Source organism: Miscanthus floridulus, chromosome 15, assembly GCF_019320115.1.
Source record: "Miscanthus floridulus cultivar M001 chromosome 15, ASM1932011v1, whole genome shotgun sequence".
Taxonomy (NCBI): Eukaryota; Viridiplantae; Streptophyta; class Magnoliopsida; order Poales; family Poaceae; genus Miscanthus; species Miscanthus floridulus.
This window is the reverse complement of record NC_089594.1, coordinates 26,655,081-26,667,095: the sequence shown is the minus strand read 5'-3', so window position 1 is coordinate 26,667,095 and position 12,015 is coordinate 26,655,081. Positions and strand designations below refer to the sequence as shown.

The 12,015-nt window shown below is 46.0% G+C and overlaps 1 protein-coding gene across 1 annotated transcript; it reads left to right on the top strand.

The window, feature by feature from the left end:
- The first annotated feature begins 5,128 nt into the window (after window positions 1–5,128).
- LOC136506780 (uncharacterized) lies at window positions 5,129–8,556 on the top strand. Its single transcript, XM_066501670.1, has 2 exons — window positions 5,129–5,539; window positions 6,079–8,556. Exons 1-2 carry the CDS (start codon window positions 5,426–5,428, stop codon window positions 8,209–8,211), a joined length of 2,247 nt encoding a protein of 748 aa, XP_066357767.1. The 5' UTR covers window positions 5,129–5,425; the 3' UTR covers window positions 8,212–8,556.
- The last annotated feature ends 3,459 nt before the right edge of the window (window positions 8,557–12,015 follow it).

The following is a 12,015-nucleotide window of genomic DNA, read 5'->3' as shown; positions in this document are numbered from 1 at the left end:
CATGGGGCTTAAATAGAAGCCCCCACAAAATAGAGCCATTGGGCTCCTCACTGCACTGAACATGGGCCGACCGGATGCTCCGGTCAGATTGACCGGATGCTGGACCTCAGCGTCCGGTCGTGCGATGTGTGCCACGTGTCATCGGCTTCAAACGCCGATCGCTCGACCTCAACAGTCAAGTGATGACCAGACGCATTAGTTAGAAGTGACCGGACGCTGGATCTCAGCGTCCGGTCATTTCCAGTAAGGTTCCAAACGTGACATTTCACGACCGGACGCGTCTGGTCATGCCTGACCGGACTCACCCAGCGTCCGGTCACTCAACTTCTCTTCTGTACGCCCTATGTCAGCGTACGTCAGCACTGACCGGATGCACCCCTGCCAGCGTCCGGTCGCTTTTAGCGCCAACGTCTGGTCGAAGACCAAAACACGCGCCCTTTGCTGCCACTGACCGGACGCGCCGGTCCAACCGAGACCAGCGTCCGATCACTTACAGTGACCTTCGTCTTTTCTGTCTATGGCACCGGTGGCACCATCGGACTGTCCGCACTCTACGGGCGGACACTCCACCGTGAAGTTTCTAACCCTTGTTCAAATGTGCCAACCACCAAGTGTATCACCTTGTGCACATGTGTTAGCATATTTTCACAAACATTTTCAAGGGTGTTAGCACTCCACTAGATCCTAAATGCATATGCAATGAGTTAGAGCATCTAGTGGCACTTTGATAACCGCATTTCGATACGAGTTTCACCTCTCTTAATAGTATGGCTATCGATCCTAAATGTGATCACACTCGCTAAGTGTCTCGATCACTAAAACAAAATAGTCCTACAATTTTACCTTTGCCTTGAGTCTTTTGTTTTTCTCTTTCTTCTTTTCCAAGTATAAGCATTTGATCATCACCATGCCATCACCATCGTCATGAACTTTGCCATTGCTTCATCACTTGGAGTAGTGCTACCTATCTCATAATTACTTTGATAAACTAGGTTAGCACTTAGGGTTTCATCAATTAACCAAAACCAAACTAGAGCTTTCAGAGGAGGTGGGGCAAAACGGCTCTGGATATGAGGTTCACTGCCGCTGCCACAACCCCACCGTCTAACCCTAGTCCAATCATGAGGGAGGCACTGCCAGCGATGGGAAGCACCACTGCCTTTGCCACCACCACTGGTCTCCACCGCTACACCAACCGTCGCTGCCCGTGCACAGATCTTCACCGGCAAACCTGTGATGGCTGGATCCACCTCCTCAATGCCTACCGATGGTCTATGCCTAACCCTAACTCTCCCTCTCCATCTCTATCCCTCTCCATACACACCATTTCTATGAGAAACCCAATGAAACCCCACTGATCTACGCCATGAAAAGTCCTAAGATTTTAATAGTATAAAGTCAGACAAATGACACATGCTAATAATCCGGTGGTAGTGCCATGCAGCGGCACCCCATAGCAAGTGAGCCTGAGCACTGTACAAGTTGCTAGGAGTTATTATTGAGGGGAGACATCACCTAGTTTCTGTTATTATTGAGGGCCAAAATTTTGCTAGGAGTTATAATAAATGTTCATTGAAACATCTTGCATCCTAAGTGGTGAAAGCACTACACTTGGAGGGTTCTTTTCTAAATGTTAGTCCTATCCTTGTGTGTGTTTCACTGTGACAAATTAACCATGATGCAAATTAATCTCATGTGCTAGGTTGCCAATTTTTAGGCCAAAGCAAAGACTAGTATTGACACTATTATAGATATATAAAACATGTATAATAGAAGAACATTGTGCATGTGAATGTGCACTTATTTTTACATTATTATAGGTAAACGGAACTATTATGTTGCATTATCATGGTATTTTTTATATTTCAGAATGTCACTGTAGGACAATTTTTGGTTATGTGTGTGAACCGATCACTATGAATTCATCAATACCATTCCCAACAAAATATAATCATAGAAGTATTCTAGAATATAAAAAATATTAATGAACCAATATGAAAGGTTCAAAAGGGGGAAAACGTAGTAGAACTGCTATATTTTTATTGAGTTTAGGTTTGTACCTCTTTCTTCGTCGACAACTATGAAGTTATACTTCCAATATGTCACCAATATCAATTCTTGAAGGATGGCAATGGTCCCCAATACTTGCAGTGTTGGAGTCACCTGATACGAGGAAGTGGAGGAGGTGGGGCTGATGAGATCTACTGGCTTTTGGAGGTGCCGTTGATGGTGGCGGCTGCAACACAATACTTGTTGCACTAGGGCAGATCACAGTAACAAAGGGAGGATTGAGAGCACCAAAGTATGCAGTTGTTGTCGTTGGGGAAGAAGAGGCATGGGATTGAACAGAACCGATGGGGGGAATGGTTTCTGGTAGTGCTAGTGGTTTTGCAAGGGAGTGGATGGTGGCGAGGGGAGGAAAATTGATATTAGGGTTTGGTGTTAGGGACAATGCATATATAGTAACAACGGATGTTGCCATTGGGCCTAACCCATCGCCTAGGCATGAGAAAAAGCCCAATATGCAAATGTTGGCTCACTATGTAGCCTCCTAGGCTACGCCTCCCTCTGTTGTCATTCTTACCCCGATATATATGCTTTGTTGGTTTCTTTGAAACTTCTCCAAGCCGGTGACGTGACAAGAACACTGTCATGCCAAAGAGAGTGGTGCGACAAGGTTTTCCACGTCGGAAACACCGTCCAACGTGGCATATCTTACCGCGCCAACGCATGTGGCGCAATAATGTTATTTGGTCACGCCAGTAGGACTGACGCGACCAAGAGGGTTAGATCTAAAAAAAGATGTGGCTATTATTAAAATATTAAATAAAAAAGATTAAGAATATAAAAAATGCCCCCAATCCAACCCTCAATCCAGACGAGAAAATTGCAATTATAGGACACGAAACAATACGCTTCGCTATTATAGGACTCCAAACATCGACTTCGCTAAAATGACCCTTGAAACGTTGGCACTTTGTTATACATGATATTTGGTCTTTTTAATTACTTTTCTCAACTAAAATACATGTATTTTGCCATGATGTGACCGTATTGCCCTCAGGGCTTCAATTGACATGGGATGGGGCTGCTGGCCACGGTCTGGGCTGGCTGGCCGACCGCGCCTGGGCATAGGAATGCATTTGGATATTGAACTCAAAAGTGCAGTCGAGGCTGGCCAGGTTCCGAGATCGTAAGCCGCCGCCAACCCAGTCGGAACCCAAGCTACCGACGCCGCTAATCCAGAGGGACCCCAAGCCATCCCCGCCGCCAATCCAGAGGGATCCCAAGCCATCGCCGCAGCCGCCACTGCCAGAGAAGAAGGCTCCCTCATCCGCGCCGCAGCCGTCGGTGAGGCTGCAGCTTGTCATCCCTGGGACCAACAACCGACCGGCCCTGCACCCTGAGCCCATGCCTGGGTTGAAGAAGGCCGCCGCCTCGTCATCGTCGACGCCTCTAGAGCGGTCAAGGAAAGAGGAGAAGAAACCCAAGAGAAAGATTGGTGCTTACTACAGATCTCCCCCCTTAGGAGTTGTTTTGGCCGTGGTTTGATCGTTATTGATGTTTGATGTGCTATACATACATGTCTCAGCCGTGCTTATCTGGTTTTGCAGAACAGAAGGAGCATCAGAACTTGATTTCGAGTGTCAAGAAATCATCTGCAACCATGCTTAAATTTCAAGGTGGCAATTTGGTCTCGAGCCAACACAGGAGGAAGCTTAGGTGTCTTGAGGCTATTTGAAGGAACCATGTATTCATGAGGAGGCAGGCAAGAATCAATCAGTCTAGTTCCCCATCTGTATTTTTCTCATCTTTAGACTATCTCCAACAGATCTAACCCAAAAACAAGACGCATTCACCGGTTTAGGTCGTGCACGGTGAAAAGGTCCGTCACCCATAAACTCACCTCTCCAACCGTTGGGTGCAACAGAGCTTCCTCTTCCCTTCCTCCTCCTCTCGTGAGCCAAGCAGATCATGCCTCCATCCCCGCCGAGCGTCGAGACGGATTGATTTCTTCCTCCTTCCGCTAGATCCTGTGCGCTACGCGGCCGCGGCCAACTCGCTAGAGAGCTCCCGTCGCGGAGTGCCTGAGATGAGTAGGGAAGGGAGCCGAGCCGGGAGGCGCGCAGACCTCCATCGCGGCCGTACGGCGCCGTCGCACGCCATGCGCGCCGCCCGCGCCTTGCGGACCTCCAGCGCGGGCCGCCCGCCATGCGCACCGCCCGTCGTGCGGAGCTCCAGCGCGGCCGCTCGCACCACCGCCTACGCGTGTGCCGCGGCCGCCTCACCCTGGCTCGCCTAGGCCACCGGCGCAGAGCTGCTCGCGCGGCCGCCGGCGCGGAGTCGCTCGCGCGGCAGCAGGCGCGCAGCGGCACTCTTTCTGCTCATCGGCGGAGAGCCCATCGGGGAGCCCGTCGTGCAGCGCGGATCCGGACTCCACGACGGCAGCCGCGCCTTGCCGACCTTCATCGGCCCCGCCCCTGTGCCGGGCCCCTGCGGTCGCTCCTCCCTCTCTCTCTGTGTTTTGCGTCGTCGTTCTCGAAGATGCTTTTTTGCGTTCCGGCACCGCTGCTACGCAAAATGGCTGGCTTGAATGCGTCCTCCGTTGGATCGTGAGCATGGGACGTAAAAACACTGTGCACGACGCTTTTTGGGTTTGGGTCGCCTTTTGCGTGCGTCGTTGGAGACAGTCTTAGCAGCCTACTCCACCTAGCCAGTCTCCTAGTGGATTTACCTGTCATGGACCGGGATTGTCCACGAACGTTCTAGTTGCGGCCGGCCAGCCAGCCCAGACCGCGGCCAACCAGGCAGGCTAGGCGAGCGACCAGTAGCCTCATCCCACGCCAATTGAAGCCCCTGGGGACAATACGGTCACATCATGGCAAAATACATATATTTTAGTTGAGAAAAGTGATTAAAAAGACCCTATGTCATATATAACAAAGTGCCAACGATGATCGTTTTAGCGAAGTCGATGTTTAGAGTCCTATAATAACGAAGCGCATTGTTTCCCAGTAATTGCAATTTTCTCAATCCAGACATAGTACGCGGTTACCCTTGCGTGACCCACCTGCCATGGAACAGCTCACGGCCACTTCTCCACGCCGCCGCCTCCTGGGCATCCCCACAAGGCCACATCAACGAGCACTGCTGACCCACGGTCAGAACGAAAGCGCACGCCTGCACCGCACCAGGGCCGAGGCACCGCACCGCACGCGTCCCGAGGCGCCGCGAGACGTCCAGCGGCCGTCTCGTCCATCCACGCCATTGCGCCCCTCCTGCTGGCTTCGATAATTCCATTACCAAAAAAACTCGCCGCCCTCCCACCACCGCCACCAAAATCCGTTGGTCGAACGGCGGTGATTCGAGCGAAACCAGGACCCGCGCCTCTCCGGCGGGTGAGCACAGCGCCGGCCGCCGGGGGATGGAGTTCGCGGCGATGAAGCGGAGGGGCCTGCTGGAGCTCTGCCGGCAGCACGGCCTCGCCACCCGCGGCTCCAAAGCCGACCTCGCCGCCGGGCTCGCGGGCGTGCTCTCGGTACGGCCGCCCCAAAACCCTTGCTTTTCTTGCTCTTGCCGATTGCAGAAAACTTTAGATTTCCTTACCTTTATAGATGAAACATAAAAAAGGGTACTATTTTTCATAAAACAAACAAAACCCAAGCCAGATTCAATTTATTGTTTTTTCCCCTTACATGAAGTCATCAGTAATGGTGTGTTGATTATAGTTTGTTTGTACGCACAGTCCAGTCTACCAGAAAAACTACTAAAAGATGGTGCAGGTACTAGCTTAGCAACCTGAAGCATGCATTTTTCCTTTTCTTTCTCGTTTTATTTATCAACATGTGCTCTGCTATTCCTGGTACCATGTGCAATGACCATCATGCTAATAATGAAGTGGCCAAGTTGTCAAGTTTGCTTCTCTATTCAGTATTCACACACGTGACAATCCTGCCCTGAAGACAGACCAAAACTTTGCTAAAAATAGAAACCGCCAGAGCAAAGAGTTAAATGAGCAAAGTGCTTTTTGTTCTTATCTTTCTGTTGATTTTGGGTTTGGTTGCTTGTTTTTTGCAGTTGCAGGGGGCTGCTGCTGCTGAGAGTGTGGTTGGTGTGGTGGTGGGAAAGGGTTGTCTGAAGCGGCTGCGAGGTAATGCTGGCGGTGGCACCTCCGGGGCTTCCAAGAAGGTGAGATTTGCATTGGATGAAACGTCAGAGGTGAAGGGACGAAGACGAAGGTCCCAGGTGATTTTGTCACTGGTTGTTGCCAAGACAAGGGGGAGGCGCAAGGCTATGAAGGCACTTCCTTCTGCAGCAGTGAGTGGAAGGGGTCGGCGGCGGAAGCGCAATGATGGTGGTGGTTCTGCTCATGAAAGTGTTACCAGAGAGGTGGGTGCAGATGCCCCATTGACACAGTCCAGGATGAAAGTGGTGTGTTTACATGCTCCCAGTGGGGTTGAAAGTCAGAATAACCCTGCTGAGGCTGAGGAAGGAGGGGAGGTGGTAGGAACAGCTACTGGTAGGAGGCAGAAGTGCAAGGCCCAGGAGAATGCCGAGGTTATTGCTAATTCTGGGGCAGGAATTTCTCGTAGGATCACAAGGAGTTTAAGCTCATCAGCTGCAGCAGTTTTATTGCCCCTTGATGCTGAGGAGAAGATAGGGGCTAGGAAGGTAGGAGATGGTAATGATGAACTTTCTGCTGAGGAGCATGCTGCTGGAGTTCAAGATTTGACTATTGCAGCATCACCAGTTATTATTGAGAGTAGTAGTAGTAGCAGGATGGGGGAAGATTGCGTTCCTTCTGTGCAGAAGCCTTCGAAGGTGGTGGTATCTTGCAGAACCACAAGATTAAACTCAGTAGTAGCTGATGTGATATTGCCCACTGTCGTTGGAAAAAAGAGGAGGAAGACAAGGGGTAGGCCCAAGGACAGGAAGACACTTCCTACCGCAACTCTGGGCGGAAGGGGTAGCCAGCAGAAGTGTGATGTTGCTGGCGATTCTGTTGATCATGGTGCTTTTGGAGAGGTGGGTGCAGATGCTCCAGTGACACAGTTCGGGACAAAAGCCGTGAATTCGCGTGCTGAAAGTGGAGTTGAAAGTCAGAATAATCTTGCTGAGGCTGAGGAAGAAGAGGAGGCAGTAGAAGCAACCACTTATAGGAAGCAGAAGCGGAAGATCCAGGAGAATGCTGAGGATATTTCTGCCAATGCTCCGTCTGGAATTTCTCATAGGAGGACGAGGAAGTCAAGCTCGTCCCCAGCTGCTGTTCTGTTGTCCCCTGTTGTTGAGAAGATGGAAGTAGCAGATGATAAGGATGAACTTGGTGTTAAGGAGTTAGCTGAAGTTAAAATTTTGGCTACCACAACATTACCAATTATTGTTGAGAGTAAGATGAAGGAAGAAGACTACGTCCCTGCTGAACTGAAACCTGCTAAGGTGGAGTTTTATGGCAGAACTACAAGATCACATTCAATAGCAGCTACTGTGTCATCGCCCACTGTGATTGGAAGAAAGGTAAGAAAGGCAGAAGATGTGCACCCAAATGGAGAGGTGTCTATAGATTTGGAGGTTCCTCGAAATGATGCCCCTATTACCAAGTCACTGAGGAACAGAGTTGTTCACAACAGTGTAGTTGATGAAACTCGTGCCCGCAAGAAGCTTGAAATCAAGAGGAAGCCCAGTCGACCAGCAACTCACAGGCATCAGCCGATTGTACCTTCTGTAGAGGAGAAAGAACAAGTTGCTGTGCTCTGTAAGTTCTCCCAACACAGGCGATCAAGCAGAAACTGTCCTCAGGCTGATGAATTGTTAAGAAACACAGATTTAGAAAATATCAAGTTGAGTAGAGTACCAGTGGGGGGCAAGGACTTGAGTATAGCTCATCGATTGACACGTAATACTGCTAAGACCAGATTGGAAGATGTTGAGTCGCTGTCATCAGGTTTCAAAGATAGGATCACCATGAGCTACAAGGATAATAATATAGCTAGAAATGGTGGTCGTGTTTCATTATCTGATGACAATGGCAATAAGGCTTCAGCTGCAGAAACAGCGTTAGGAGTGGTTGATGAAAGAACCAAAGGTATGCACGAAAGTGTTAGTAACAAGGAGTTTCAAAATGCCAAGGGTGGAGATGTGGGTAAGCAGCCAGCTGTAAGTGGACGTGTTAGGCGATCAACACGTAAATCTAGGAAGTCGGTTCGAATCTAGGGCAGGTGGCTTTTTGTTAGCTTAAATAGTAATATCTTCGTAGCAGCAAGACTTTTGGTCAATCGCATCTTGAACACCAGAGATGCCCCTGCTTCCTCTCGAATTCTTTTGGTGCCTGCTCTCAGAAAGAGAATATCTGAAAGCAAGGTTGAAATAGGCTGTTTGCTTTTAAGTGGTGGAGCTAACATAGTGTTTATCATGTAACCAAGTATATTTATGTGCTCTGAAAAAAAAAAGAATATTTATATGCTCCTCTAAAAAAAGAGTACATTTATGTGCTCCATGGTAGTTACCTACTTGGTTTGAGCCCCACCTGTATGAACTTCATGAACCATAATTGTGCAATATATTAGCCATGTTGGTACTTTCCAGTTTCCACTACTTTGGGCTGACAGCAGAAGTGATATGTATATATGTTAGAAAAAATGTAACGGAATTGTCAGAAAATGTCCATATGTATGTATGTTATCTTTTTTTTTAAGAAAAAAAGTTCCCTCAGCTTTTAAGAAGGCGATAGGTTTGTTACATCGTCATCCAAGCTGGGAATGCCAGCATACAAAAGAGAGCTCAAACAAGAGACAGAGCACCCTGCTTCTAAAAGAACTTCAGAGTTCCATGATATCAGAAACGTTCCTAAGCATTGGAGAATAATTGCTAAGCCAGCACTACATGATCTTCATGAAATCTCTCCGCCTTGTCCTAATCCTTTGGCTTGAGCAAAGCTTGCCATTTTCTACATAAAAGACATGTCAGAGTTTAGAACTTCGGTTGGACGGTTTGGGAATTTCTTTTCAATAGCCATCTTATTGTGGCGTCTCTATGTTTATATGCTCCTCCACATCATGGCTTTGAGATTCATCACCGGCCTCCAAACCTCACCACCTTACATGGTGAGATGCTTAGGGCCATGATACAGGCATAGGGATTTCTTCTCAGGTTTCCTATCTGCTTTATTTACCTTTTTCTGTACAATGATTTTGATTTGTTCCAGTAAAAGCAGTAACTGATGCTTCTTCCATTGATTTGTTCCCAATAAAATAAGCAACTGATGCTTCTTCCATTTTGTTGTCATGTAAGGTTCTAGGTGCCACTGATCGTTCACTGCTCATAATAGCATAAATACGTGTAAACCTGACATGGAAGGATAATAGCTTGAAGATCTAACCTTTTGGTATATGTCTTTTCCATGATCTCTTATAATTTTTCAGTTTCATTTGTGGGGGTTCCACAGGGAAAAGAATTTCGTTTTGAGAAAAACATGGCAATACAATATTTTTGTATCTATCTGTTCTTACAAATGAATCCTCCCACTCATGGTGCCATTTTTTTATGTTTTTTTTTGTTAATTTCGTCCTGTGCTGCAGGGAGAAATGGATCATTATATCACTTCCTGCCATCCTGGATGTAATACTGTGCTTTTGTACCTAATTGGTTTGCCCTTTATTTTTTGCACTGCATTCTTTGAACAGAACTGCTATATGGAGGTGAATTATCTGGTTGCATAAGTTGTACATCAATTTATTTCATGGAGTGCCTTATTGGCCTCGATAACTGAAGTAGATACACTTAAAAGAATATCTTTGTTTCCTGCTTTCTAAATGGTTTGTATCTTCAATGCTCTGCTTTCAGTGTCTTCAGGCAGTAATATTTATCCGTAATTGCTCTAAGTTCTGAAAACATCTTACTTCATGTTAATCTGATCACTATCAGAAATTTCAGCCCAATTTTCTTGAAAAGCTTTTTTCAGAGTGCAATGCTCGGTACTGATGTTTTGTGCTAATGTTTAACTGGCTGCATTTTCAGACTGCATGGTTATGCAATATGATATCAATTTAATAAAAGACATTTTAGCATTGGTCGTGTTTAGTTCTATTGGCTCGAGTTTGATTGACCAAAGAAAAATATGTGTCTATGTGATCCATAGTATTTTTGGCTGTATTAGCGTCTATATATGCTAATTTTGACACAACATGATATTTGGCTGAGTCCGCTTGTGCTATAGGAAGGGAAGCTTCTGATGCTGTTTCTGGAGTTTTATGTGTCATTTTGCTTTACTGCTTCATGTCTCAAAAGCATACTTTCAGTAGCTCAGTTTTTTTTTTGGGTATTTACTAGCACGACCTCCTTTATAAAATATGTTAACATTTCCTTCCTTCCACATTGTGCTATTCAATCCTATGGTCACCACAAGGTGATTGCTGTTAGTATGGATTCTGTTTTTGGATTTTTCCCCACAATAACATAAACCATTTTTCTTTCTCTTGTCTATTCGTATTGTGTTAATGATCTGCTTCCACCTTTTCAGTTCATTTTTCAAATTTACAAAATTGTGCCGTACAACTTTTTTTCCCAGCCAAGATTTGTACCTTTTGCATATGCATGCCTCCAATTGACTATCACAAACTGAATTGGCATGGCGCCATGGCCTCCTCTCATGCTACTGTATAGTTTTATTCCGTTCCTAATATTTTGATGCGGAGTATTCTTCCGTCCAGAATGAGGAAAAAACAAGGTTCATCATTCTTTCTAAAGGGGAGGGCAAGGAACAAGCAGTTAGAAATTTGACATAGCTTGAACAAATGTGTTCCCATCTGAACGTGTAAATATGTGAAAGTTTATAGCCGTTGCCCCAAAAAAACATGATCTTTTATGGAATTTGTACGTAAATACAGCGTTGTGTAAGAAATAAACCGTCCAATTTATAAGAGCACAAGTACAATGACAGCTGCCGAGATAGTCACACTTTCATACTTGAGCCAATATAAACCCGGTAGTCCGTCGAGTATCACGAAGGATCTCGAATTTTAGCCACATATAAACCAAGATCATACATGATTCAACATTCACATGTCATATGTTACATAAAGTTCACAAGTAATTCAACATGCATCGGAGTGCAAAGATAGTTATTACAACACCAAGTTCGAATTTAATAACGGAAGCAATATAGTTTTGAAATCATCACACACACACGGTTTAGATACATGCTAGCTTCATGATCGTTTCCAACAAAAGCACATAGAGAAGCTACTAGAAAAAGGCCTTGCCAGTGGCCTCACTCCTCGTCCATAGATGGAGAGAAGTAGTTCTTGCAGTAACCATAGTACATTACACCATCTGTAAAGGGGAATAAACCCTGAGTACGAGGATATACTCAGTTAGACTTACCTGTCATAAACCAAAAATAAATTGACACAAAAAAGTATGCAAGGCTTTTCATAGTGAGGCTAGCTTGACAACATTTTGCATAAAAGCTTACTAATTAAAATCTCCATTTAATTATTCTAGCATCAAGTTAAAGAGAGGTATTTATTTATACATTTGCAACTATCCTGTAGCAAACAATTTATTTAGGACCTTAGCATCACATTAGTAACCATATCAAACTATTGGGGAACAACATAACCATCATATTCCATCAGATTACTACGAATACCGGACAGTGAACAAGTTTCTCACTTTTCGGGAGAGACGACGATTCGAATTGGTTGCAACTAGCTGGGCAAAAAATCCATAACACAAACACAGGCCCACCAGCCACGGTAGGCTTAGATCACCTTTGGTACAATTCGGGAACACTCGTGGGTTTGATCTGTGCCGCACACTCAGGGCCTAACTGGATGAAAGGTCCTAATGGCTAGAGGGGGGTGAATAGCCTATAAAAATTTCTACAACAACGTTTAAGCAAGGTGGTTAGACAATTATGAAGCGAAGCGAGTGTTGCGATAGCATACTCAAAATGCAAGCCTTGTATCCACAATTCTAGTCACTATGATCTCTAATTCACACAAAGAGGCTAAGTCA

What these genes read in the sequence shown, in the direction of transcription:
- LOC136506780 (XM_066501670.1), top strand. Translation starts at nt 5,426, where the DNA reads ATGGAGTTCGCGGCGATGAAGCGGAGGGGCCTGCTGGAGCTCTGCCGG. An exon ending in GGCTCGCGGGCGTGCTCTCG is followed by an intron (nt 5,540 to 6,078) that starts GTACGGCCGCCC and finishes TGTTTTTTGCAG; the next exon opens with TTGCAGGGGGCTGCTGCTGC.